We start from the raw sequence: 25,233 nt of genomic DNA, 5'->3' as shown, positions 1-25,233 counted from the left end.
TCTCAGAGCATTCTACAACAGAGAGGTTTTTATAAAAGAGGATCTGAGGCTCTGAGTGCAGAGAAAAGAGCCAATGTGATTTGGTATCTCAGGCAATCAGAGACTCTTGGTGATGGGAGAGGGGAAAAACATACTAGCAGGGATGGACACTAACGCAAAGAATGGGCACTCTGAGTGCCTGAGGGCCATCCATGAGGTAGAGGGTATGTGAACAGAAACCTGGGAAAGTGCCAAGGAAACTGGGAAGGCAGGTGGAAAAGGGACCAAACTCCCCAAGAGCAGGATTGAGTCTGGCATCATGACAATATAGGTGTACCCTCCAGCGGGTGAAAAAGGAAGTACCGGCTTTAATGAAAGGGACCCAGGGCACAGAGAGGGAAGAAAGCCCATGTCTGTGATGGCATCCCCAGTCGCACTAGACAAAATTTCCCCAAATCAATTACATAGACATAAAGACTTTCTACAAGTATCTTTGAGCTACTGTGTTACAACCTCAACATGGGTTCCCACGAGAAATGCATAACAGAGTATTAGAATCTCAGAAGTAACTGGCGCTGACAAGTCTTGCCAGAGTTTGTGTGTTTTTATCCACTTGTACAAATTATTCACATGCTGTTCGCAAATGGGAGGAGATCTGCTTGCAAAGTAGAGAAGTTATTAGATTTTGAGAAAAACAAAGTAATGTGTGTAATTCACACATCTAAGGTGCGACAAGCACACTCACCACTCTACCAGAGTCTTCATCTACATTACCTCATTCAAGGTTATGAAACCTGAGGAGAGATTAGCCCTGTGTCATAGATGAGGAAACCAGGGTGCTTAAAAACTGTGTGGCTCCTGATGGCTTCCACAGCCTGCCTGTCCAGGGTTGGGGTTTAGGTCTCAGTTCATCTCGGTGTCTCACGGCCCTTGTCTTCCTGTCTACAAGCACTGCTGTGGCAGCGGCTCAGGGAGTTAAGTGGCCTCCCCTTCCGAACAGTTATGTAACAGGTAAGGGACAGAGGAAGTTTCACTATCTTCAAAGACTGTTGTTTGCAAAACAACATCAGCTTGTTTCCCTACCATCCCTTACCTGGCCCCAAGCTGAACTTCAAATGCTGCTGGTAGCTAGGTTAATTTTTCTAAGTTGAAAAAAAAAAAAAAATGGAGGAAGAAATATAATGGCCTGTCTCCTTATATCTGACTTGTTGAATATTTCTTGTTTATAAGACTGCCCTGTTTACATAATAGAAAACATGACCACTATGATGTACTGCATATTAACTTCAAGAGCTAGAAATACAGTTTCCTAACAAGCAGTCTTGCAAATTGACATAAAAGGCAACTCACTAGTGTTCTGACCCTTGATACTTTGTATTTCTACCAAGATTTTTAGAGTATTGCCAACAAATAAAATTACAAAAACACGTACTACTGTTATAAAGGAAAACCATTAAAAGGGCAGCTTGAATAAACCATACCTGTGATTTTCAAAGTGAGTACATGTACATAAATGCAATAAAATATTTCTGTGTCACGTCTATCATTCTCCTGACACTGGGAGTTCCACCCAACAGCCACAATTTACAAAACAAGTGATCCCAGCATAGAGAGCTCAATGCCCAACTGTGGCTTGGCCCCATCCACCATAGCTCTAGATGATGTCATTGCTCAAAACACACTTTTAACTTGTTAAACCTTTCTTGGCCATTTTAACTATCCAAGAGGGGTCTCTATTCTTTGAGTTGAAGAAACTGCCACAGTTATGCATCATGGAAGCTGGTGAAGAGATGGGAAAGATCACTTATGGCTGAGACCCAAGGAAGGAGTCTCAGGCAGTCTGAGACTATCAATTCTTGGATGGAGTAGTGAAACAAGAAACCAGAACAATCTGTGAGCTGTGGCTTTGGAACAATTTTAAGCTTCAACAGCCAAAGCTGACTTTATCTTTCCTTAAAGACCAGGGTAATATGCAATGCAAGAGTAGCTTTTAGGCTTTCTAAACCTCTGGATGTTAGCACCAGGAAGATCTAAACTGCAAACCCATGCTACTGGTGAACAGCCTCCAAAGCCCCGAGTTCTCCCATCTGAGCCCAATAAATGCATGAGTGCAATTTTGGAGACCATCACAACCCCAGAAATGTAATTAGGATGTGGGCAGAGAAGACAAAAGATGCTGTGATGATGGGACACACTAGACCCTTAGACACACTAACTAGAGGAGAAAAGAAAACATTATTGGGAGTGGGGTGCTACAAGGCACTAGCCATTCTTTTTAAATGTGACAGTTTGCAGCTAATTAAAAAAAAAAATGCTAACCCAGCACATTAAAGTCATATTGTACTATAAAGAGCATCTTTTAAAAAGATATTTACTGAAGAGCATGCCACAGCCCTGTACCATTGGCAGACAAACCAGAACAAGCGCCAACTGCACTGTGACACCCCTGGTTTGATCACTGGCTTTGTTCTGTGATTAACACTGGCTATATTTCAGGCTCTGAGTATAATGCATAGAAGCATTCATCCAGGATCGTAAGACTGCATCCACAGGTTAATGCCATCTTTTCAGTTCACTCACAAGCAAAATCTAGTAAGGCACAGCTGCAGTGGGGGTCTGAGAAGCGAGATCTATTCCACAGATCTCGATGGCCACGCTAACCAGACTGGTACAAAAGGAGCCTTGGTGTGGCCAGCTATGTTTGTTTAATAATAACAGTTGTGTAAACACGAGGTCCTCTCAGTTAAAGGAAACCAACATCAAAAAGCGGTGAAACACAGAACCCGAAACCCCTCTTTCTTTGAAGAAACCCGTTTGAAGCGAGGTGTTTCTAGTTATGGGTGAATGGAATGAGAATTCAGCTGCAGCAAGCGGACATCCAGTCCCAGGAAGGACTAATTAAATCCATCTGAGCAGCGGCATCTTGAGCCGCCTCACACATTTCAAAGAGAAGCCCGTGTCCGCCTTTTTCGAAGACATCAAAACATTTGGTGCAGCTGCGGCACATTGAGGCTCCACGACAATGTTGTTTTTATGGAATGGGAAGAGCTGAAAGAGTCATGCCAAGGTTCAAAACTATCTCACCACTGAATCAGCAAGGGCAGGACATTCCTACTCATCACCACTGGGATCCCTTTCTAGCCTCTGGCTCTACTTAGCAAAGCTTCTGTAAGGCCTCCAGAGGGAGAGGGCAAGCCAACACTTAAAGTGTCCTACACATTTGATGGTGTGTGACTAACAAATTAAGAAACCAGGATTTTTGTGATGTAAAGATTCTAGTAGTTGACAAAAAGCAGAAAGAGCTAAGAACTTCAAAATCTTGCTTTAACGAAAATATTCTACTTAACAGCCATCACTAGGACTATGAAGTAGTAGAATAAAGTTGTGCTCAGAACTTGGAATATTGTCCCAAAAGAATAAAGTCCTCTTAATATCTAGCCTGCAAGGCTCCTAACCTCAGCATTGGCCACTGTAGGTAGGCATATGCCGGCACATGGGAGCAATCACACTTTTCCTTAAAGACCAATGTCTCAAAGTCATCCCCATACATTGAGACATACAAGCCAATGTCATCCACACAGCAGCTGAAACTCAGTTGTCAGGCTCAGAAGCAGAGCACTTGCCTAATTTGTGCCAGAAGTTGAATTCAAACCCCAACACAACAGGAAATGAGTGAGTGGGTGGGTAGGTGTGTGGATGGATAAATGGACAAACAGATGAGTGGCAAGGTCTCGCCAGCAGGAGAGCCTGGCTTCTGGGTTCTCTTTACTCACTCAGTTATCATGAGCACATCACTGGGCCACCTTCCCCTGAGTGCTCTCTCCTGTCAAAAGAGGAGCTGGCCTAGGCTTCTACCAACAGCTCTACCATCCTGTGGCACTTTTCTTCAAATGTGATTTCAGGAAGACAGATTAGATTGAAATACAACTTGGTTACTTGCACAACTAAAAACTTCTTTGCCACTTCCTCTGAATCTCCAAATCTGGGCACCCCATGACAGATGAGTAAATTAATGCCAACTCAAAGGAAATTTCACAGTAGAGGATGACTGCCTGGACACAAGCATGCACTGCCACAGCACAGACAGAGGAAAAGGCAAAGTGTGGCAAAGAGTAAAACAGATGGCTTTCTCCACTGACATCATTACTTTAAAATACTGCCGGGAATATACACCAAATACTTTACATTCGGTAACAGAAATTACCCTATTATCTAAATAGGGGGAACCCCAGTACTTAAGAAGTACCATTTGCAAGAAAGGTGTGCATTCAATTCCCATGAGTGCCGGTTACAGCCTGGCATATGAAAAACAAGGTAAAAGGGCTAAGGGTGTAGCTTGGGGGAGAGTGCCTGCTTAGCATGCACAAGGCCTGGGCTCTACCTCCAGCAGGGCAGAGCAGGAAAATTTTAAAAATGAAATATGAAAATTAAAGTAGCTAAATGAAACAGGTTTACAATGTGTTCCTAAATTCAAAATTTAAAGCTTGATGCACTCTACCAACATTCTGGACTGCAGTTTTTAAAGGTCCTGAATATCAATCAATGCTGTTAAACATATTGTGTAACTAAGTAAACAAAATATCAATACACATATGAGCAGGAGCAGCTGTAACATCCTTTAAAAACTTGGGAAGTTCACTCCACAGCCAGCGGGTAGGTATAAGCTACTCCAAAATATGCGCCTTGGCATATGGAATATTTTAAGCTTTAGGAGTGAGAGAAACGGCAGGTGCCGGAAGGACTCTGTGACCTTCCCTGAAGCAGGTCATGAGACTGTATGAGAGATAGCTTCCCTTCCCCAGAAGGGAAAGAGCACTCTTCCCTCCAAAGCCCCACAAGAGGAGTCTCCATCGGGCTTGCTAACTGTCCCAGTTATGAACCTTCCCTCAGACAGCCCATCCTGCCACATTCCCCATGCCGCTCCACTAAAACTCAGTCTGGAATATTTCTTTGGGTCTTCGATTCTTCATGAAATCTCCTGTGTCAGGTACAAATGCTGTTAAATAAATGTGTGTGCTTCCCCCCTTGTTAACTTGTTTTTTGTTACAGGGGCAGCAGCTGAGAACTTAGAAGGGTAGAAGGAAAAGATACATTATCTCACTACAATAGGCTACAGAAAAAAAAATCTAGATAGGCAGGTGATATATTTAGATGGACCGGCTGCCCCGTGAACACTATTTCCTTCTTCTCACATGAAGTCCTTGCACCTTGGCCCCACAATTCTGTCCATAAATATTTTTTTGTACTTTTCCAGGTACTTCTATGTCCAAACATAGTATTAGTTTGCATTTGCTTTGCTGAGTATCTTCTCCTAATCACACAATCAATACTAATCAGCTTGAATGCAATAGTCTCCAAATTTGACTTTTTAAAGATGGGAATTGTGTTCTTTATTATTACTGAGTATGGGTGCACATGTGCCGGGTACACCTGTGGAAGCCAAAGGAACTTTCAGGAGCCACCCCCCACTCCCACCACAGGAATGGGAGACCAAACTCAGTTTGTTAGGCATCCGTACAAAGTGCTCCTAACCACTGAGCAATGTCACCAACCCAAAATCATGTACTTTATGTAAGACAGATACCTTTTGATTTTCTTTCCTTTTTTCTGCTAAAAGAAAACAAAACACCAGGGAATCCATGGCTGATATGTAAGATTAAATTAAACTATAAAATTAAAAAGAAAACAAAACAACAACATAAAATCGCAAGGCTAGTGAGATGGCTCAAGAGGGAAGGCACTTGCTTCCAAGCCTGAGGGTCTGAGTCCAACCCCAGGACTTCACGTGGTGGGGAGGAGAGATCCAGCTCTGGCAAGCAGTCCTCTGGCGCCCAGGGCACAAGTGTGCCCTCGACACAGAAATAAAATTTAAAACCTTTAGATTAACACTTTTACTTTGTCTTTTTTTAAAGAGTGTGAAGAAATTTGGAATATCGCAAAGTTAGTTAGGATTACTATTGCTATGATGAAACACCACAACCACATGGGGAGGGAAGGGTTTGTTTAACTCACATTTTCATAGCACGGTTCATCATCAAAGGCCCTCTAAAACACAGCCTGTGTGCTGACTCTCAGGAAACACTTCCCAGAAGATTTCACCTCATCGATGCTGGACTCTTCTTAATCACTGTTAATTTCTTAGCTCCAGCTCAATGCCAGTAATGAAAAGGTTTCACATCAATGGTGCTAGTCTCTTGTTAATCATAGCTGACTCTTCAGCCCCAGCTCACCAGAACCACAGAATCTTAATTCAAAATAACAAATGGTCCCAACAGTCTTTAAACTTCTCTCTGAAACTTCAAAAGCCAGGCCTCCATCTTCTGCACTGCTCTCAACATTCTTGTCTTCCAAATTCCTACAGAACAGCCTACTGAGCTCTCAAAACTCAATGGCTTTTGTAGCCCCAAGTTCCAAAGTCCTTAAATGATCTTACCCAAAACATGGTGAGGTCTGTCACAGCAATACTCCAATATCCTAGAACAAACTTGTCTTATTCTGGGTTTCTATTGCTGTGATGAAACACCATGACCAGAAAGCAAGTTGTGTGTATGTGTGTGGGGGGTATATTTGGCTTACACTTCCACATCCCTGTTCATCATGGAAGGAAGTCAGGACAGGAACTCAAACAGGACAGGAACCTGGAGGCAGGAGCTGATACTTAGGTGGTAGAGTATTACTTACTGGCTTGCTTGCCCTGACTTGCTCAGCCTGCTTTCTTAAAGAGCCCAGGGATGGCACCACCCACAATGGGATGGGCCGCCTCCATCGATCACTAATTTAAAAAATACCCTACAGGCTTTTCTACAGCCCAATCTTATGGAGACATTTTCTTAACTGAAGTTTCCTCCTTCTCAGATGACATTAGCTTGTGTACGTTGACATAAAACTGTCCAGCACACACAAGAATGTAGTTTATTTTTTAATTATGTGTATGAGTGTATATCTCTGTAGGGATATGTATACATGAATGCAGTTGCCCTATAATACCAGAAGTGGCCATCAGATCTTCTAGAGCTGTAGTTATCAAGGGGTTGTGAGTGGCCTAATGTGAGTGCTGGAAACCAACCTCTGGTCTTCTCCAAGAGCAATATGTGCTCTTAACTACTGAGCATTTCTTCAGTCCCAACAAGATGTACTCATTATACGCCTTCAATATCCTAATGTTATTTTAGCAAGTAATTTATAAATCTAAACATTTTAATTTGGAGCTTGCCTTCAGAAATGACTACATGATATTCTATTTAAAAAATGCATTCCAAGAGCTGAAAGAGACTCACCAGGTAAAGGTACTTGCTGTGGCCAGGTATGGCCACATGAGTCTTGTTGTAGAATATAATTTTAAGATGTGCTATATTTGTTTATACTGTGGAACATTTGTTTTAATGATGCAAAGATGTGTTGCATTCTCTGTGAATGCATAACTCTGTGAAGCTGTGTTACTTTGCCTGTCTAAAACACTTGGTGGTCTAATAAAGCGCTGAACAGCCAATAGCGAGGCAGGAGAAAGGATAGGTGGGGGTGGCAGGCAGAAAGAAGAAATAGGAGAAATCTGGGAGGGAAGAAGGAGCAAGAGAACAGAAGAGGAGGACTTCATGGGCCAGCCACTCAGCCTCCCAGCTACAGAGCCAGACACAGAATAAGAAGGAAAGAAAAGGTATACAGAAATAGAGAAAGGTAAAAGCCCAGAGGTAAAAGATAGATGGGATAAATTAACTTAAGAGAACCTGGTTAGAAACAAGCCAAGCTAAGGCCAGGCATTTATAATTAAGAATAAGCCTCTGTGTGTGATTATTTGGGAGCTGGGTGGCAGGCCCTCAAAGGAGCAAAGAGTAAAGAGTTAAAAAAAAAAAAAAACAGAGTCTGATCCCCAGAACTGTCTCCCACAAATGTCTTCTGACCTCCATACAGACAGATACACACATACACACATGCACACATATACAGAACCATACAGACACTCACACAAAAAATAAGTGTAAAAAAATTAAATTCATTTCACCATGATAAAATACACTATTTACCAGAAGCTACCCAATGAAATTCCACTAAACCTTACTAATAACATCAATGAAAATTTAATGCAATATTAAAAAATTAATATGCTTTTCAATGTAAAGATTTTTTAAAGTTTCAGAACCAATAGGATAGGTTAGTAGCACAGTATCTTCATAGCACTTGAAAGGTCCTAAGTTATCCTCAGCAACCCTCAAAACAACCAAATGAGTTTACTAAAAATGTAACAATAAAGAAAACACATTTCATCTTTACAATATGTTAATTTGAATTTATTTATTTATTTATTTATTTAGGCATCTGGAATTTTTTCTTGGCCAATAGTATTCTCTATAACATACCTAATATATTTTGCATATAAGTGATGGCCAAAATGATAAATAACTTCAGAATAAAATCAAAACCCATAGCTTAAAATGCTGTCAGGATGTGCTGTGTCCAAGTTTACCACACACAACCCCCACTCCACCGCATCCAACCCCACCCCACCTCTCCTCTGTCTGCCCTGCTTCAGGTATGTGGGACGCCCTCCCATCCGCAGTCTAAACACACAGCTCATGCTAACTGCACCCATTCCTGAACCAGACGCTTAGAGGATGTGTCACCTCCCTCTCTTCTGTGGAAGTCAATTCTTGCCAATGTTAAGCACCACTTCAGGACCACACCACGCCCCTCTCTGCAGTCCTAGCATCCCCCATCTTCTCCACCAGAGCAGCCACCAGAGGATGAAGAATTGCTACTTTCCCTCATCTCCACTTCCTCCTGCCTCTCTGTAGCTCTACTCATCTCCCCACACCTCTTAATCTTCAAGCACCCCTCCTTGTGGCCCCATTACTCGCTTTAAGAAAGCTCCAATTTCAAGTAAAAAGTCCTACCTGAATACTCTGGTGCACTCTGCCTTTTACACTCAACTTCTCATCTTTCTTAGAAGAATGATTCATGCCACAATACTCCCACCTCAACTCTAATATTCCATTTCTGTCCTTGTTACATCATTGAAATTGCTCTCAACTCTTTTTGCTAAAGTCAACGGACAGAGCTTAGTCTTTTTTCTTCTTCCTTTGGTTTTGGTGGTTTTGAACCAGGGTGACACTCTACAATTGCTTTTCCCCCCTAGTATTCTCTGTTCCTTGTTGACAACTTTAGTGGACCCAGGTCTAACATTCCTTGGCCCTCTTCACTTCTCTCAATTCTTTCCCATCCTCCAAATGGTTTTTATGCAGTTGGAGGTCAAACTTCTACTGAACGCTCTCTTGGGCCATAGAACTTCACTTGCAACAACCCAGTGAACACTGTCAGGTTCTCCCAACAGGTCTGCAGTTGCCTTCATCATCCCTGATCCCTCTGCACACATTTCAGCAAATGCCACTGTCATTCAGCCAGCTGCCCAATACCCCTAGGTTCTCTTGCTCTTCATTATAGGGTTGTGGTGAGACAGCTTCCGGTGTGAACTCAGGAACCAGAGCCAGATTCTGAGACTCAATCTCTACTCTACTAAGTTCTGACTGTAGAAAAGGCTGCTAATCTCTCTGCAGGTCAGTTTCCTTCCATTTACAGCAGACAGAATAGTCTTTATTCTTCCTAGAGTGCTGTCAAGATTAGAGTAGATCACATACATTGTTATCCTCACTAAGTGATGCCCTGCACATCCATTTCTTGGCCTTGCTGAGCCCACAGACAGCAATTAGTGTTACTACTCCAGAAATGCTGGTATTATCAATATCCTTCTTTAGCTTGTACCAATTTTAAATCCCTCTTATACTGGTCCATTTTCTCCACTGTGGAAACACCATTTTCAAGGCTCACACATCCTCCACTCAGTTTCTCTAGCCTCCTCACAGCCCTCCCTCACTGCAGTGTGGCCTCTCTAACATATTCACTAGAAGGGAGACACTGTGGTCTTTCTAATGGGATCACCGTCAGATGTCCTGCAGAAAGGAAGGCTTTCTGTGGTTTCCACTGCCTTTCAGGTCAATCCCCAACAGGTTCACAAGCTCAGTTGGCATCCACAGATAGGAAGCTGCTAATCCTACCCCTCACTGCCTGCCAGTCCCAGATACCTAGCTTCCCACAACCATACACAGCTTCTTCCATTTCCTCACTTTAATTCTCTTTATACACCTTGCATAAGCCTTCAAAATTGTGACCTTATGCCCTGTGCCATCCACCACCACCTTCCATAGGTCTCAGGCTGGCTAGTTTCCCTTTGAAAGTCCCCACCCATCTTCATGTCCAAGTTTGCAGAGTCCCTGTCTGTTCTCCATAATACCCACTCTCCCTATCATCATTTACTTGCTTGTCACCCTCAACAGATTTGGGAAGTCAGATACATCATCTCTCTTGACTACCACTGTTTCTCTAGTGCCTGTGTCACAGAGCACAGTAAACAATGATGACAGAATAGTAACTGTATAAACTCAGGGGCATTTCAACAGATGGTTTCAATGTTCATTTAATTTGTAAATAAGTTTGAGATACAGAAATATGATATCAGAATTGAGCCAAGAATGGTGGTGACCTCTGAATCTCAGCACAAAGGAGGCTGATAGGTTTGCTCAAGTTTAAAGCCACCCTGGGCTACACAGTGAAACCCTGTCTCAAAAAACTTGGGACAGGAAATACACATATAAGCAAAATTTAAAAAATAATTGTTAATAAATCTATTATAAAAATTTGATCAGTATCTAAAGTTGCTACCCTACTACTGCATATATTTTAGAACACATTATAAAGTTAAATGACTTGAACTAAAGCTGGATATCTTGTGTCAACAGTAAGCATTATACCTGAAATTAAATCCTTCATAAAGTGTCAGAAACCTGACCATAATACTAAAACCTAGTTGAAGTCTTAATCACAGTATTTGCCAACTATAACATGGTAACCACCAATCCCACTTAGTGCTTTTCATCTCCAGAGTAGCAGGGACTCAGGGTCTGTAGCTTAATTTTGTTCCTCCCTTAGTGCCATAACAAGCAACTTGGCTCTTAAGCACGACATGCCTGAGCCATTTAAGAGGGTGCAGGTGCAGCCCTGCACCCAATTAGATGGGCAATTTTCCAGATTACATGGGCAGGAACCTCACATTTTTATGAAAATTCAGTCTTCTGGCTGAAAAGCAGATGATACCCACTGGAAAGGCTACATTTAAAACGTAAACAGGTCATGCTGTGTGAGTTACTCTGTGGGCTTGATTTTTCCACAGTCTTGTTTATTTGACTCCCTTCATCAGATGTCAAGCTACCTGGCGGTGTTTGCTTTGAAAGGATGTTTGTCAGCTTGTTGGTCTCCTGGTAGGGGAGGGACAGGAGTGCAGCAAGTGACTTTGGGACCTTCTGCCTTGAACCACCTTATTCCCTGAAATACTCAGTAAAACCACCACCAATTCTAGAAGCCCAAAAACAATCTTCAGAGAGCTATCTGCAAAGTCATCTCTTGAAGTGGTTTATACACCTCAGAAGGAAAGGGGGCTTCGCAGCTAGTATCCAAATGTGTTTTCACTCTTTCCCTGACTAATTTGGATGAGTCCCTAAAACATAACCTATTCTGTGCTCTCTAGAAACCACTTTCAAGTTCAGAGTTCCAGCTGAAAGGGTTTCAGAAACTGTACTTTGTGGCTCTACCCATGTCCAGTAGCTCTAATGAACCAGGAGCTTATCTGAGTGCTTACCTGGATGGCCAAAGGCACTGTATGGACAGGCAACCAGCTCCCAAGCATCAGGACAACCCACAGTTACCACTTTCTCGTGGCTCCTTCTGAAGATATTCTATTCTCATAATAAGCATACACATCTATTTTTCCCCCTCAATACAGAATTCTCACCGTGTGGCCTAGGCTGGCCTGGAACTCACCGAGATATGCCTGCCCCTGAGTCTGGACTACTGAAATTAAAGGCATGCACCACCACACGTGTCCTAACATACTCTTTCTCTTGGGTGTGGGAGAGAGTACCAGTGAATATACTTTGCTTTTATTGGGTAGGATGGACTCACAATCATTTTTAACAGCTAAAAGTATTTCACTGCTCTGACATTGCTGTAGCTGAAGTTTTCTCTAGTCCTGCCTGGCCCACAGTCAGGACAAATCTCTCTCACCCACCGGTCCCACAGCCACTCAGACCCAACTGAGTAAACACACAGAGACTTATATTGCTTACAAGCTGAGTGGCCTTGGCAGGCTTGTTGTTATCTAGTTCTTCTATCTTAAATTAACCCATTTCTATTAATCTATACCTTGCCACATGGCTTGTGGCTTACTAGTATCTTACATGTTGGTACTCATGGCGGCGGCTGGCAGCGTCTCCTGACTCAGCCTTCCTGTTCCCAGAATTCTCTTCTCTGCTTGTCCCACCTATACTTCCTGCCTGGCTACATGCCAATCAGTGCTTTATTTATTAACCAATCAGAGCAACACATTTAACATACAGAACATCCCACAGCACTTCCCCTTTTCTTTTTTTCAAAAGGAAGGTTTTAACTTTCACATAGTAGTAAAATTACAGATAACAAAACAATTATCAAGCAAGAATTACAGTTACAATATCTAATCTGTTTATAATATCTAGTCTATTTGTATTTGGCAGAATTAAAGAAGATATCCTATCTTTCCTATATTTGTGAGTCTAAGGTTTCATATATAACTTATCTTTTATCATAACTAAGGAAATTATAACTATCTAGTCTTCAACTACATCAAACACCTCAGAAGGATATAATATTACCTGAGAAATGGGAGACAGCCGCACTGGAGGGTGAGAGAGATTTGTCCTGACCATGGGCCACGAAGGACTAGAGAAAACTTCAGCTACAGCAGTGTCAGAGCAGTGAAATCCTTTTAGCTGTTAAAGCTTCAGCTACACATTGCCAATGTTATTAACTATTAACAGGCTTGGCTTTTGAGCTGTTTGAATCCTCTGCCATTACAAACAATACTGCTATGGACATTTTCTTAAACTTCCTACATTTGAACATAAGGTGACAATTTGGACTTATGCTTGTTGGCTGGTTGATTTTGAGACAGGATCTTGCTATGTAGCCCAGCCTGAGCTTGAACAATTGTTGTTTCTACCCAACTCATGAGTGTTGGGGTTACCAGTGTGTTCCACGCACCTGACTACAAGACTCCCCCTGTCAAATTGCTTCCTGTGGGTTTTGAATCAGTGCACCCATAATGTATCAGCACTTATTTTTCTATAATTGCTGTGGGATAATGCTCTTGTACACTGGTTTAATAAAACACTGACTGGCTAGTAGCCAGGGAAATATCATATGAAATCAGGGAACTATCAAAATTTTCATTTTTTGCCAAACTGTACATGGAAAATGGTTTCTCTCCATCATCTTACCCTGCACTTGTGGGAGTAGGCTGGTGCCTGTTCTTACATGTCCATGAGCGATTCACATCTGCCCCACTATAAACCAGCATTCAACATTTTCATCTGACATGCAAATGACTTTCCCCTTCTGTGAAGAAACTGAAGTACAGGCTTCTCCTGTCTGCTGGCTCTCTGACTAGCCTCACATAGGATGTTCTGGGCAGAACAACTTGACATATTATACTTCTATAACATGAAGGGGGGACACTGAAAGCTCATTTTGTTTGAAATGTCATAATGATATCTAACACCATATATGCTAATCTAAAATGTTGTGAATGTGGAAAAAGGACTTGTGTGGAGGCGGAGATGGGGAGAAGGGGTGAAAGGGAAGGAGCCAAGCAAGGCTGACAAAGACAGCATCAACATGCACAGCATGCATGCATGCACCTGTCAAAGGCCACATTCAATAAAGACTGAAACACACAAACAAACAAAACAGGCCTCAGGCAATGTCTCCTGGTCAATATCTTGAAAAAGAAAAAAAAGATTTATTTTCCTAATTTTCTTTCAATTGGAAAAAAAATTTTCAAGAAAATTAACTTCTTGCTGAATGCACTTTGTAAAAATTTGTCAAAAAGATAATTTCTTCAAATACATTATTTTAAATTCTGCTTTGTTTAAAATCCTTTTTTAAATTATTTGAGGGGGATAGCTACACACAAAAACTTGCCTGACAAGTAGTTTATGTAATCAAAACATTTAATTCATGTTAAAAGAAAAATAGAAGCAAAAAGTTTAAGTATGTTGGGTAACTTCAAAAACCCAACCTCAATTTTCTGTCACATGCAAAAGTCATATTTCAGGGCAAGATCACACCATTTGATTATAAGATCTGCTTGAACATGGAATATCTGTTTTCAAGCACTACTGGAAAAAATGTTCTTTTCCATTTGCCAAACATGAATTTGAGTCACAGATAATTTTTAAATGAAAAGGCTAAAGTTGTAAAAATGCAGTGGCTAACTGGCCTTATTTATTAATGTCTTTGTCCATCCCAGAGTAAGAGTCTTTCCTAAAAACTACCTAAAAGGAAAATAAAATGGTAGATGTGGCAATAGCTTATCATTCTAAGAAAGATATTTGAAAGTAAAATATTCAAAAAGGCAACTGAAGCTGGATGCGGTGATGTACAGCTGTAATTCCAAGACATAGGCAGCTGAAAAGGGAGGATTGCTATGAGTTCAAATCTACATATGTTTCAGATCAGAGTAAGCAGTGCATCAAAACAACCATGAACCCTGTGAGTCACACAGTCCCATAAAATCCACAGTAGCCACATCTCTCAGCATTTCCCACTATTATAAAAGGGACAGAGATGAGGTAATTTTGTTAAGAGATATTTGATTCTTTAGTTAACATTTACAATAATAATAAAAAAAAAAAGGCAAGGAGGCTTGAGTGATGGTTGTGTGGTTAAGAGCACTGGCTGTCCTTCCAGAAGACCCAGATTCAACTTCCCAAACCCACATAGTAGCTCACAACCATCCAGTTCCAGGTGTGATTCCTCGTAAGCACCAGGCACACAAGTGGCATAAACATACATACAAGCAAGCAAAACACCATACACATGAAACAGAAATAAATACATCTTTTTTAAATGGTCTTATTTTGAAAAAGCATTTAGTAGGTATTCTAAGTTCATTCATGTTTGGTTTTTAAAATGGCATTTTACAAAACTGCTCACATGCCTCTCCCTAAAAAACAAATTTCCAAAATGTTCTTTAAATGTCAAAACAATCTGGTGGAATGTGTTCTCAGTTTAGAAGTCTAGAACAAAGTAAACAGAGGCAGAACAAAGGGGAAAGGTTGGGTCTATCAGAGGAAGAAAACGTCAAACAAGAAGGATGCAATTATTTCTTATTATGCATCCATATGTAATTATTATTTTTTATCCTTATGTTCATCACTGTATCTTTTCTTTGTGAAGAAAAATACAGGGTAGTAATTTAAATGATATGAATACTCTACAACATTTCCCTCCCTCCACCACAGGCATCCAAAGATAATTTTGAATCAACCAAAATGAACATCATTAAGAAAACAAAATGAGAGTTTAAACCACATTAGACGTGAATGGCGTTCTCAAACCTTACATAGCTCTGCAAAATCTATTTACTTGTATAAAATTATTCAAGCAATGCTAAACATCATTACTTATCACAATATTAACACTTATAAGTAATAGTAAGGTTTATAAATACTTTTAAAAGATTTTTGGGGGGTTGTTGAGATGGCTCAGAGGATAAAAGTACATACTACTAAGCCTGATGAGTTGAGCTCAATCACAGGGACCAATCTGAGAGAACCTCAGCTGTGCTTCTATAGCACGGGTGTGCCCACAAATGCTAGCAGGCAAGTACACACACACACACACACACACACACACACACACACACACACACACACACACACGGAAAATTTTAAAAGTTGTGTGTGGTGGTGGGGATTGAGTTCATGTCTGCATGCCTGCTAGGTGGGCACTTGGCCTCTGAGCTGCACCTCCAACAGCTTCCCTCATGCTGCATCACTGTCCCTCACATTGACAACGACGTGCCCACAGTCCAGCAGAGTCAAATCTACTCGATGATGGCTCTGAGCTTCTAAACTTCTCTGTACCTATGCGGGCGACTCCACAAACTGAATAAGATCAGGCATGTGAAGTGCTGCCCACAGGGCAACATAAGGTTTCGGCAAACATAAATCCAAGTAATCAGTTGCTTCAGCAAAATATTTATGAATAGGTGAAAATAACTTTATAAACAATGTAGTTACAAACCACGGTGTGCACAAATAACAGTCAAACTAAGAAAACACACACTAAGGAATTAGGGCTGGTAAGATGGCTGAGGGCAAAAAACACTTGCTATACAAGCCTCATGACCTGAGTTCAACCCTGGGAAGCCACAAAGGAAGAACACAGGTAACAGGAGAGGACAACTCCTGAAAGTTGTCCCTGACCTCCACGCACCCACGTGTCCCCCTACAATAACAATAAATAAAATAAACTAAAAAACAGGACCAACAAGATAGCTCAGTGGGTGAAAGTCCTCGATGGATGCCCAGCCTGACCCACCCAAGTTCAGTACGAGAGCCCACAGAGTGGTGAGAACCAAGTCTATGGGAATCCAGCCCCCACCTTTTGAAGGGTTCTTAGGCAGAGAAGAGAGGGAGAAGAAAATATCAGATAGAAAGAGAGACCTACAATCTCAGACCTCAGGGGAAGCTTTGCCCTCGAGGAGGTGGGAATGGGGGGTGGGCTGGGGGGAAGGAAGTGGGGCAGGATGGGGGAGAACAAGGAAATCCGTGGTGATATGTAGAACTGAATGGTATTGTAAAATAAAATAAAAGGAAAAAAAAGAAAGAAAGAGAGACCTAGACGATGAGAAGAAAGACAGAAACACAGAACAGCTTTGGGAGGGCCTGAGTCAATACCCAACAACCTCGTTTATTCAAAAGGGCTTTTTATAACAATGCCAAAGGGAGGCGCAAAAGACCTCCCCCTGCTAGATCAAAGCACACCACACAGCCAAGTGCAGACCTTCCAAACACCTGGTAAACATGTCTGTGGCAAAATCATCTCATCATGCAGACCTGCTGGGTAAAGCAAGCCCAGATTCTCTGACCCTGAGTAAGGTCTCACTGGATAGCCTCTGTGGGCTCCCACAAAAGTCCTGAAGGTTGACCTCCACATGCATGCATGTGTGAATGCGAGGGTGCACGAGCACACACACACACACACACACACACACACACACACACACACACACACACAATTTTTTTTTAAAGTTGGTGAAATGACTCAGTGGGTAAGGTTTCTTCTCAAGCCTGACAACTTGATTTTAATTCCTGGGACCCACATGGTGGAAGGAGAAAACCAACTCCCCACTAAGTGTCCTCTGACTTCCACATGTTTGAGTGTACATATAAAATAAATAAAGGAAATGCAATAATTTTTTTAAGAAATTAAACTTATTACAGATTAAAGATGTCTCTGGGGCGGGGGGGGGGGGGGCTGGAGAGATGGCTCAGAGGTAAAGAACACTGGTTGCTCTTACAGAGGACTTAGGTTCAATTCCTAGCACCCATTTGGTGGCACATACCCCTCTGTAACTCCAATTCCAGGGGATCCAACATTCTCTTTCATCCTCTGTGAGCAGCAGGCATGTACATGGTGTACAGACATACAGACAGGCAAACACTCCTCGACCCCACAAAAATGTCTTTGACATTTCAACAGACTTTGCCCTCCCACCCTGCCATACTCCAGTGTTTTCCTCATAGATGTGATTTGATGTCAGTCCCTGCTCACACATGCAGTGTGTTCTAAATTGTCACTAGTCATACCTCCGAAGGCCTCCTTTTCCTCCAGATACTTCTCTTCATCCAGGCAGCTTAGAGCTTTTTTTGGTTCTTGTGCTGGCTAGTTTTATGTCAACTTGGCATAAGCTAGAGTCGTCCTATAGGAGGTAGTTTCCATTGAGAAAATGACTCAAAAGATGAGGCTGTGGGCAAGCCTGTAGGGCATTTTCTTATTTAGTGATTGATGAGGGAGGGCCCAGCCTGTTATGGGTAGGGACAGTGATAGGGCTGATGGTCCTGGGTTCTGTAAGAAAGCAGGCTGAGCACACCGTGGAGAGTAAGCCAGTAAGCAGTGCTCCTCTGCAATCTCTGCATCAGCTCCTGCCTTGTGGTTTCTACCCTGCTAGAGTTCCTGTTCTGGCTCCCTTCAACAATTAGAGTACCATGTGAAAGCATAAGCCAAATAAACCCTTTCCTCCCCAACTGGCTTTGGTCATGGTGTTTCATCACAGCAATAGTAACCCCAACTAGGACAGCTGTCATGTGATTAAATGCTTGTAGCCATCTCTAGGAAGGTGTTTATTGTATTTTAGTTACTTCCAAGTCTGCCTTCCCTTTACCCAGTAAATGCAGACTCTTTCCATGGGGTTAAACTTTGTTAAACTTTTTATTAAATAAAACATTAAGCTGATACCAGTAATATCTCATCACTTTCTTGGGACACAGTTCTTAAGCGTAGAATTAGTAGTACACCAGTGGATATGAATCTTTTAAAGGTCTTTTATGAATGCCATCAAATTATTTTGCAGAGAGGCTAAATGAATACATATATTCCCCTTTAATTCCCATTACGATGCTGGCATCTGGTCCTGTAACCATTATTTGAAAAATTTAATATGATTTCAAAGTTTAAATATGTCCATCATAGTAATAAGGATATAAGTACTTAAGTGAATATACAAGACTAAATCCTCATGACAGAACTGGGCCAAGGTTCTGGATAACCTAGATGTTTAACTGTCTGAGAAAGTCCAAGGCACTGTGTCTCAGACTAACCCAGTACACGAGGGTCCTGGTTTCTCTACTTCTACCACCCGAGCAGATAGCAAGTTTCTGTATTCACCCTTTTGATTTGTTCTTCCTGGAAGTGTTGTGGCACAGACCTGCCTTTCACTGACAGGGCTATACTCTCTGGAGTGTACTCAGGGTCGTCACTCATTTTAAACCTGAATTTCTTGTCTTTATAAAGTGTGTTCTTTAGAAATTTTCAACACAAGTTCTTTTCAGTTTGTAAATGGGTTTTTACCATTCTGTGGGTTGGTCTATAATTTCTTGTTGGTGTCTTTTGAAGTAAGCATTTTAATTTAGATAAATACTGATTATTTATTCATTTTTTTCTTGTGTTTCTTATGCTTTTTTTGGTGTCATCTATGAAAACATAGTAACATATAAAGTCAGAAAAATGGTTTAGCTCTTGCATTTAAAGATTAATTCATTTTGGTTAAATTTTGCATATTAACTCAATATGAGGAAGGAGTTCAACTTCATTCAGTGTATGTGGATATCCCTCCATTTGCTGAATTATTTTGGCATCTCTGTAAAACAGCAATTTAGAGTAGGAATGGAGCTCAGTGGTGGAGCATATACTTAATAGGCAAATAGCCCAGCAGACACATCATCACCTCCTAAATCAAACCACCATACACTTGTTTATCTGATGGCTTTGGGAATCGCCCTCAAATTAGGCAGCCAGTATTTACCAACAGTCAGAGGATTTCCCTATTCTCTGTTCTATACCAGCAGACAACCTTTATGTAAGGACTACACTATAGTTAGTGAGGGTGAAAATGTGACTTATCCATCCTCATGTTTGTTTTGAAGAGTTTTGGCAATCCTAGATCTTTAAGCTTCCATGTGAATGTTAGGGTCTGTCAAAACCACAGCTTGACTCAGGAACGACAGGAGTCTTTAGATCATAAAGAAGCAGTGTATGTCATCTTTCTAAACAGTTCTTGGACCAGGAGGCTGCGCTTTCTCCTTCATTCTCTTTCAATGACTTGTGCATTTCACCATGTATGTTACACACTATTATTGTACTTACTCCTCGATATCACATTCTTTTGATATTCTTGTTAATGGAACTATTTTTACTGTGTAGTTGCTACTGCAAGTGAAGAGAGGTTTAACTGACTTGATTTTGCACCCACACTGAACTCACTTTTCGTGATAGTTTCTTAGTTGATTCCTTACTATGTTCTACATACAACCACCTAGCACCTACAAATAGAGACCGTCATCATGCTCATAATGATGGCAACTTTGCTGAAGAGTAAGCCCATGGGGCACCTCATACTGCCATTCCAGATGTGGGTCTCTGCTGTTTATTTACACGAGCGCTAGCAGGGCCCTATGCGTGCTAGGAAGTGCTAACCTACCGCCACGCCCAGCCTTTTAAATTTAATACAACAAATTGTATCTACATATAACTTGAAACGGGGGGAATGGAAGGACTCTAACTTTAATTTAATGAAGCAGTTTATACTTATTGGAAATATTTTGTTCTCTTAATAAAAAAAACTGAACCTAAGTTAGGAAAATTAACTATAAAGAATTTAAAAGCACAAAGGGCTTTTTAGGGGGTAGAAGAGAATCATAAAAAGTAGAGGAAGGCAGTGGAAAAGGTGAAGAAATTTCAACAAAGTATGAATGATAGTATCAAAATGAATACCAGAACTTTATATGCTAACCTTAAATTTGAATTTTATCTTAAATTTTAAAATAGTAGGAAATTATTCTTTGACCAGCAACTCTAAGTATTACTTTTACCATTTAAATTTTTAGGAATTTTGGATACTCTTTGGAATGTTGGTTGATTGACAGCGACAGGGTTGGAGTTGTTCATGCCATGGTGTCTGGCAGAGATTAGAGGGCAACAATGAACACTGGGCTCTCTTTGTCTTGCTGAGGCATTCTCTCTTGCTTCTGTGCTGTTTTGTGCTCTGGCCTAGCTGGCTTTTGGGCTTCTGGGCAACCCTCCTGCCTCTGTCTCTTGCAGGGATGATGGATTTGTGTCACCATTATCTAGCTTCTTATGTAGGCTCACGGGGTGGAACTCGGGTCCTCAGACTAGCAGGGAGCGCTCCTCCCCACTAATCCAGCTCTCTAACCTTGTTTATTCTTAAGTAGCAGCCGGAGCATCTTTATAAAGGTTGCTGCCACTGGCCCTAGTAGGCAGGAATATCTACTCCTAAGTGTTACTTATGAGCAGTTGATATCAGGCAAACACCAGGCAAAACATTCAATGTGCCCGTGTAGTGCTCACGTGCCTGTCACTGGAGGATCACATTTCTAACCCAATTTGTTTACCTATCAGGACCACTAGGACATTTTTCTTCAAAATGAATGGTCTTCAATATAAATTTAGTTCTTCATTGTTAAAGCAACAAACACACTAATCTTCGTGTTTCTTGTGCTGTTCTAACCAGTTTTATATTATACTGCACAAGAGAGAAGTGGGCGGAACTCAGGAATCCAGAATATTATTAGACATGGACTCAGCTCAGTGTCCTCACTTTGGAGTTCAATGTTGTGAAAGACTGGCTAGCATTTCCACCATGTGTGTTCAGGGGTTTCACACTCCTAGTCAATTCTATTGCTCATCCTGGCGGCTGAGTTCACAGTTGCCTTCACTAATCCCAGACTTTGACCTGAGCGCCTATGTCTTCATAGGAACACCAAAGTGAGTTGCTGAGTATAGCTTCTACTTGTGCTATGCACTCAATGCATATACTCATGAACTTTCACCAAATACCTCTAAAACACTTCACCTTACACAGTTGAAAATTTGTACTCTTACAACAGTAACTGCCCACCCCTCCCCACCCCACCATCTTTTTTAAAACTTCATTTAGTTGATTTTATTTTATAAAAAAAAAAAAAAATTTTTTGAGACAAGATCCTGTAGTAAGAATCTTAAAAGTTATTATTAATAAAATCAAACCTGAGCCAGGTATTGGGGTAAATGCTGGAAGACCAGAGAAACAGAATAAGCCACAGCTACCTCACCTCGACAGTTTCTCAGCTGGTCCTGTTTCCTCAGACTGGAAACCTCTGAGTCCTCATCCGAATGTGTCTCAGCTGAACTGCTGCTCAAAGCCTAAAGGCTTATCCAGCCAAATGCTTCTAGTTTCTGGTCCTCATGCCTTATATACCTTTCTGCTTTCTGCCATCACTCCCTGGGATTAAAGGCTTGCTTTCTGGGATTAAAGGCCTGAGTCATCATGCTTGGCTGTATCCTTGAACACATGGATTTCTGCCTAGCTCTGCCTCCCAAGTGCTGGGACTAAAGGCATGTGCTACCACTGCCTATCCTCTATGTTTAATATTGTGGCTGTCCTGTTTCTGACCCCAGATAAGTTTATTAGGGTACACAATATTTTGGGGAACACAATACTACCACAAGATCCCAAAGCACAGGCTGGCCTCAGGGTCCTAATCTTTCTACCTCTACCCTACAAGGGCTGGCAGTAAAGGCAGGCACCACCAGGTCTGGACCCTCCTTTCATTTTTTCCAGTACTTGGCAACCACCACTCAACTTTTTGTCTCTATAACATTTGAATGCTTTAGGGACTTCATGTTGGTGGGTCCCAAGGCATGTGTCCTCTGAGTGACTTACTTCACTTGGCATAGTGTCCTCAAGGTCCTTCTTCTAGCATATAACAGAATGTCCTTCCTTTTTAGGGCTGGGTAATTCCCACTTGTGTGGAGGTCCCACATTTTGCCTGTCCACTGACCCATTAGTAGATATTGGATAGTTTTATTTCTGCTACTGTGAATAATGCTGCTATGAGCACATGTGTGCAAAAATGTTTTTGAGGATTTGCTTCATATGGTGTGGCTTCTTAGTGTTTAGAAGTCCTGTATCATTTCCCATAGTGGCTGTGGCACGCATGCCAACAGAGATCAAGGGTTTCCATGCTCCTACCCCGCCTAACACTTGTCTTTTTCTGTTTCCTTGCCAACACCCTCCTGAAGCCTTAACTAATTATTCTTTACCAATAAAAAAATCGGAATCAGCTATCAGAGTAAAAGCCTGAAAGATCAGAGAAGCAGGGAGCATCCACCAGTCACCTCCAACCTCTTCTGCTCCTTCCTCCAAAGGGGCCTAGATCCTCTCTCAACCCCACCTTACTACTTCCTGTCTCCTATCTGTCTACGGTCCTCAAAACCTCTACGGTTAATTTTGGTCAGCTAGTGGCTAGCTTTACCCTCTGACTCCAACAAGCTTTATTTGTCAGAACACAGTCAAACAGTCACAGAATAGCCCCATGGATGGGGGAGGTGCCTCACTGTACTAGTCACTCAACTTGCCATTTCTCTCATGATGGTGATACTGAGTATTTTCTTGTGCTTCTTGGGCACTTGATTTCTCTTTTTAAGAAGTATCTATTCATATCCAGTCCCCATTTTTTCAATGTGTGTGATGTGTGTGTGTGTGTGTGTGTGTGTGTGTGTGTGTGTGTGTGTACGTACACTTTCCTGTTGCTCCTTTTCACTGTTGTAGAGCCAACACACACTGAGTATATACAAGGACACATGACACTTTCAGAACAACTGCCACCCCTGGGGAGGATGGCGGGCAGGGCAGGAGCAGAAGGAGGCTGCAAGATGATTAGCTGCATCTACAGATTTTTCCCCTTTTAGTAGGAAGTCTGTACCCACTGTGCTCTCCATTTGAAATCTTCAAAGTTTAAAATGCTGGAAAAATTGTAAACTCTAAAACTCTGGATTCTCTGAGCTGTACTGCAAGCTAATCAAACATGTCTTAGCTCATACTTTCTCTAAAGTCAATAAGCCAAACCTGCCCTGTCACCTTTAGGCTAATTTTGTTCTAGCTATGGCAAGAAACCAAGGAAACAACCACAGTTTGCTGTGGATATCACTCTATATAAATAAAACACTGATGGCCAGTGACCAGGCAGGAAGTATGGGCAGGACAAAGAGAGAGGAGAATTGGGGAAACAGGAAGAAGGAGGGAGAGACACTGCGGCCATCGCCAGGACAAGCAGCATGTAAAGACGCTGGTAAGCCACCAGCCACGTGGCAAGGTATAGATTTATAGAAATGGGTTAATTTAAGATATAAGAACAGTTAGCAAGAAGCCTGCCACGGCCATACAGTTTATAAGTAATATAAGTGTCTGAGTGATTATTTTATACATGGATTGTGGGACTGCGGGGATTGGTGGAACCTGGAGAGAAGCTCTCCAGCAACAACAGTTCTCTCAGTGAGAGGAGAAAAGATGCCATACTCTACAAGCCTTCACACCAGTATGCCTAACTGACCCTGCCTGCAAGGCCAGCCTGAAACAGCTCAGTCTATCTCTACATGTGAAAGTTGGGGGGCACCACAGGAACTCAAGCTACTTTCTGAGGATGACACATCATACAGCATCCAAGTGAAAAATATGAGGAAACAGGTTTTTTTTATGTCACATGCTAAGGTGGATCTTTCCAAGACGATTTAATGCACTCATTTCAAAGTGTTTCCCTCATGAGATAAAAGGTAAGGCAGGAGAGGATTTTATAGGAAGAACAATCTAAAGACAGTTCTTGAACAGTCAGGGATCGTGAGTTTCTAAAATGAAATAGCAAACAAACACGGAGTTTGGGCTCATAGGAATAATCTTGACAGGGTGTGGCTTAGATACACTCCATGCCAGATCATGAGGAGTTTTTCCAAGGGAGGGATTAAATCAGATTCTTGCACCTTAATCTCTGACACAAAGGCAAACCTACAATTTTTCAGTGGGTACTGAAGAAAAATGAATCAGGAAGTTTAGAATATGGCTAAATCTAAGAATGTGTTCCCTAATTAGCATAAGAGGACAAAAAAGTCCCATTTAAATTCAGTTCATAAGGACAAACACAGAGCTATGCTGGAGGCTGTGAAGAGACCCTGGAGAGGCTAAACAGGCTCTAACTGCCTAGATAATTCAAGATTACCAAATGAACAAGCAAAACTCACAGCAAAAGTCGACCCACTGTTTGACGCCACGACAGTGTGATCTTCATCATGTAACTTTATGGAGAGCTCCCACTTAGCCGCATCTGTTCTAACAACTGGCACTCTGAAGCAAAAAGAAAGCAAAAGAGTTAATTATATATTATTCTCTATCAATAAACTAATTTCCTTTCACATTGGTGGGTGGAGTAGAAGAGTCCAAGAACACACTTCGTGTTTCATTTTACTAATCCCACCCTTAGAAAAACAGCTTTCAGCTATAAATCGGGGAGATTTTAAAAAGCAGACACTCCAAAGACGACAGCAGCCCTCCTATTGTAATTGTGGCACCATCATCTCATCAAACAGCCTTTGTGGTATCTGAATGTCATTGGCCCGCAGAATCTCATAGGGAGTGGCACTATTAGGAAGTGTGGCTTTGGTGGAGTGGGTGTGGCCTTGTTGGAGGAAGCGCATCACTGTGGGGCTGGCTTTGAGGTTTCCTATGCCCAGGATACCGTTCAGGTTCTTAGTGGACTTCCTGTTGCCTGCAAGATGTAG

The 25,233-nt window shown here is 41.7% G+C and overlaps 1 protein-coding gene across 2 annotated transcripts in view; it reads right to left on the bottom strand.

Annotated features, from left to right (window-relative positions):
- Positions 1–25,233, bottom strand: part of Pcca (propionyl-CoA carboxylase subunit alpha) — a 370,367-nt gene that overhangs the window by 119,384 nt on the left and 225,750 nt on the right. For both annotated transcript variants that reach the window (XM_042285330.2, XM_006978778.4), the window contains exon 19: positions 24,697–24,799. In XM_042285330.2, coding sequence (XP_042141264.1) covers positions 24,697–24,799 — 103 coding nt within the window. The remainder of the gene's footprint in view (positions 1–24,696; positions 24,800–25,233) is intronic.

Source organism: Peromyscus maniculatus, chromosome 9 (genome assembly GCF_049852395.1).
Source record: "Peromyscus maniculatus bairdii isolate BWxNUB_F1_BW_parent chromosome 9, HU_Pman_BW_mat_3.1, whole genome shotgun sequence".
NCBI classification, from domain to species: domain Eukaryota; kingdom Metazoa; phylum Chordata; class Mammalia; order Rodentia; family Cricetidae; genus Peromyscus; species Peromyscus maniculatus.
Note: the sequence above shows the minus strand (reverse complement) of the source record. Positions and strands in the feature narration are given on the sequence as shown.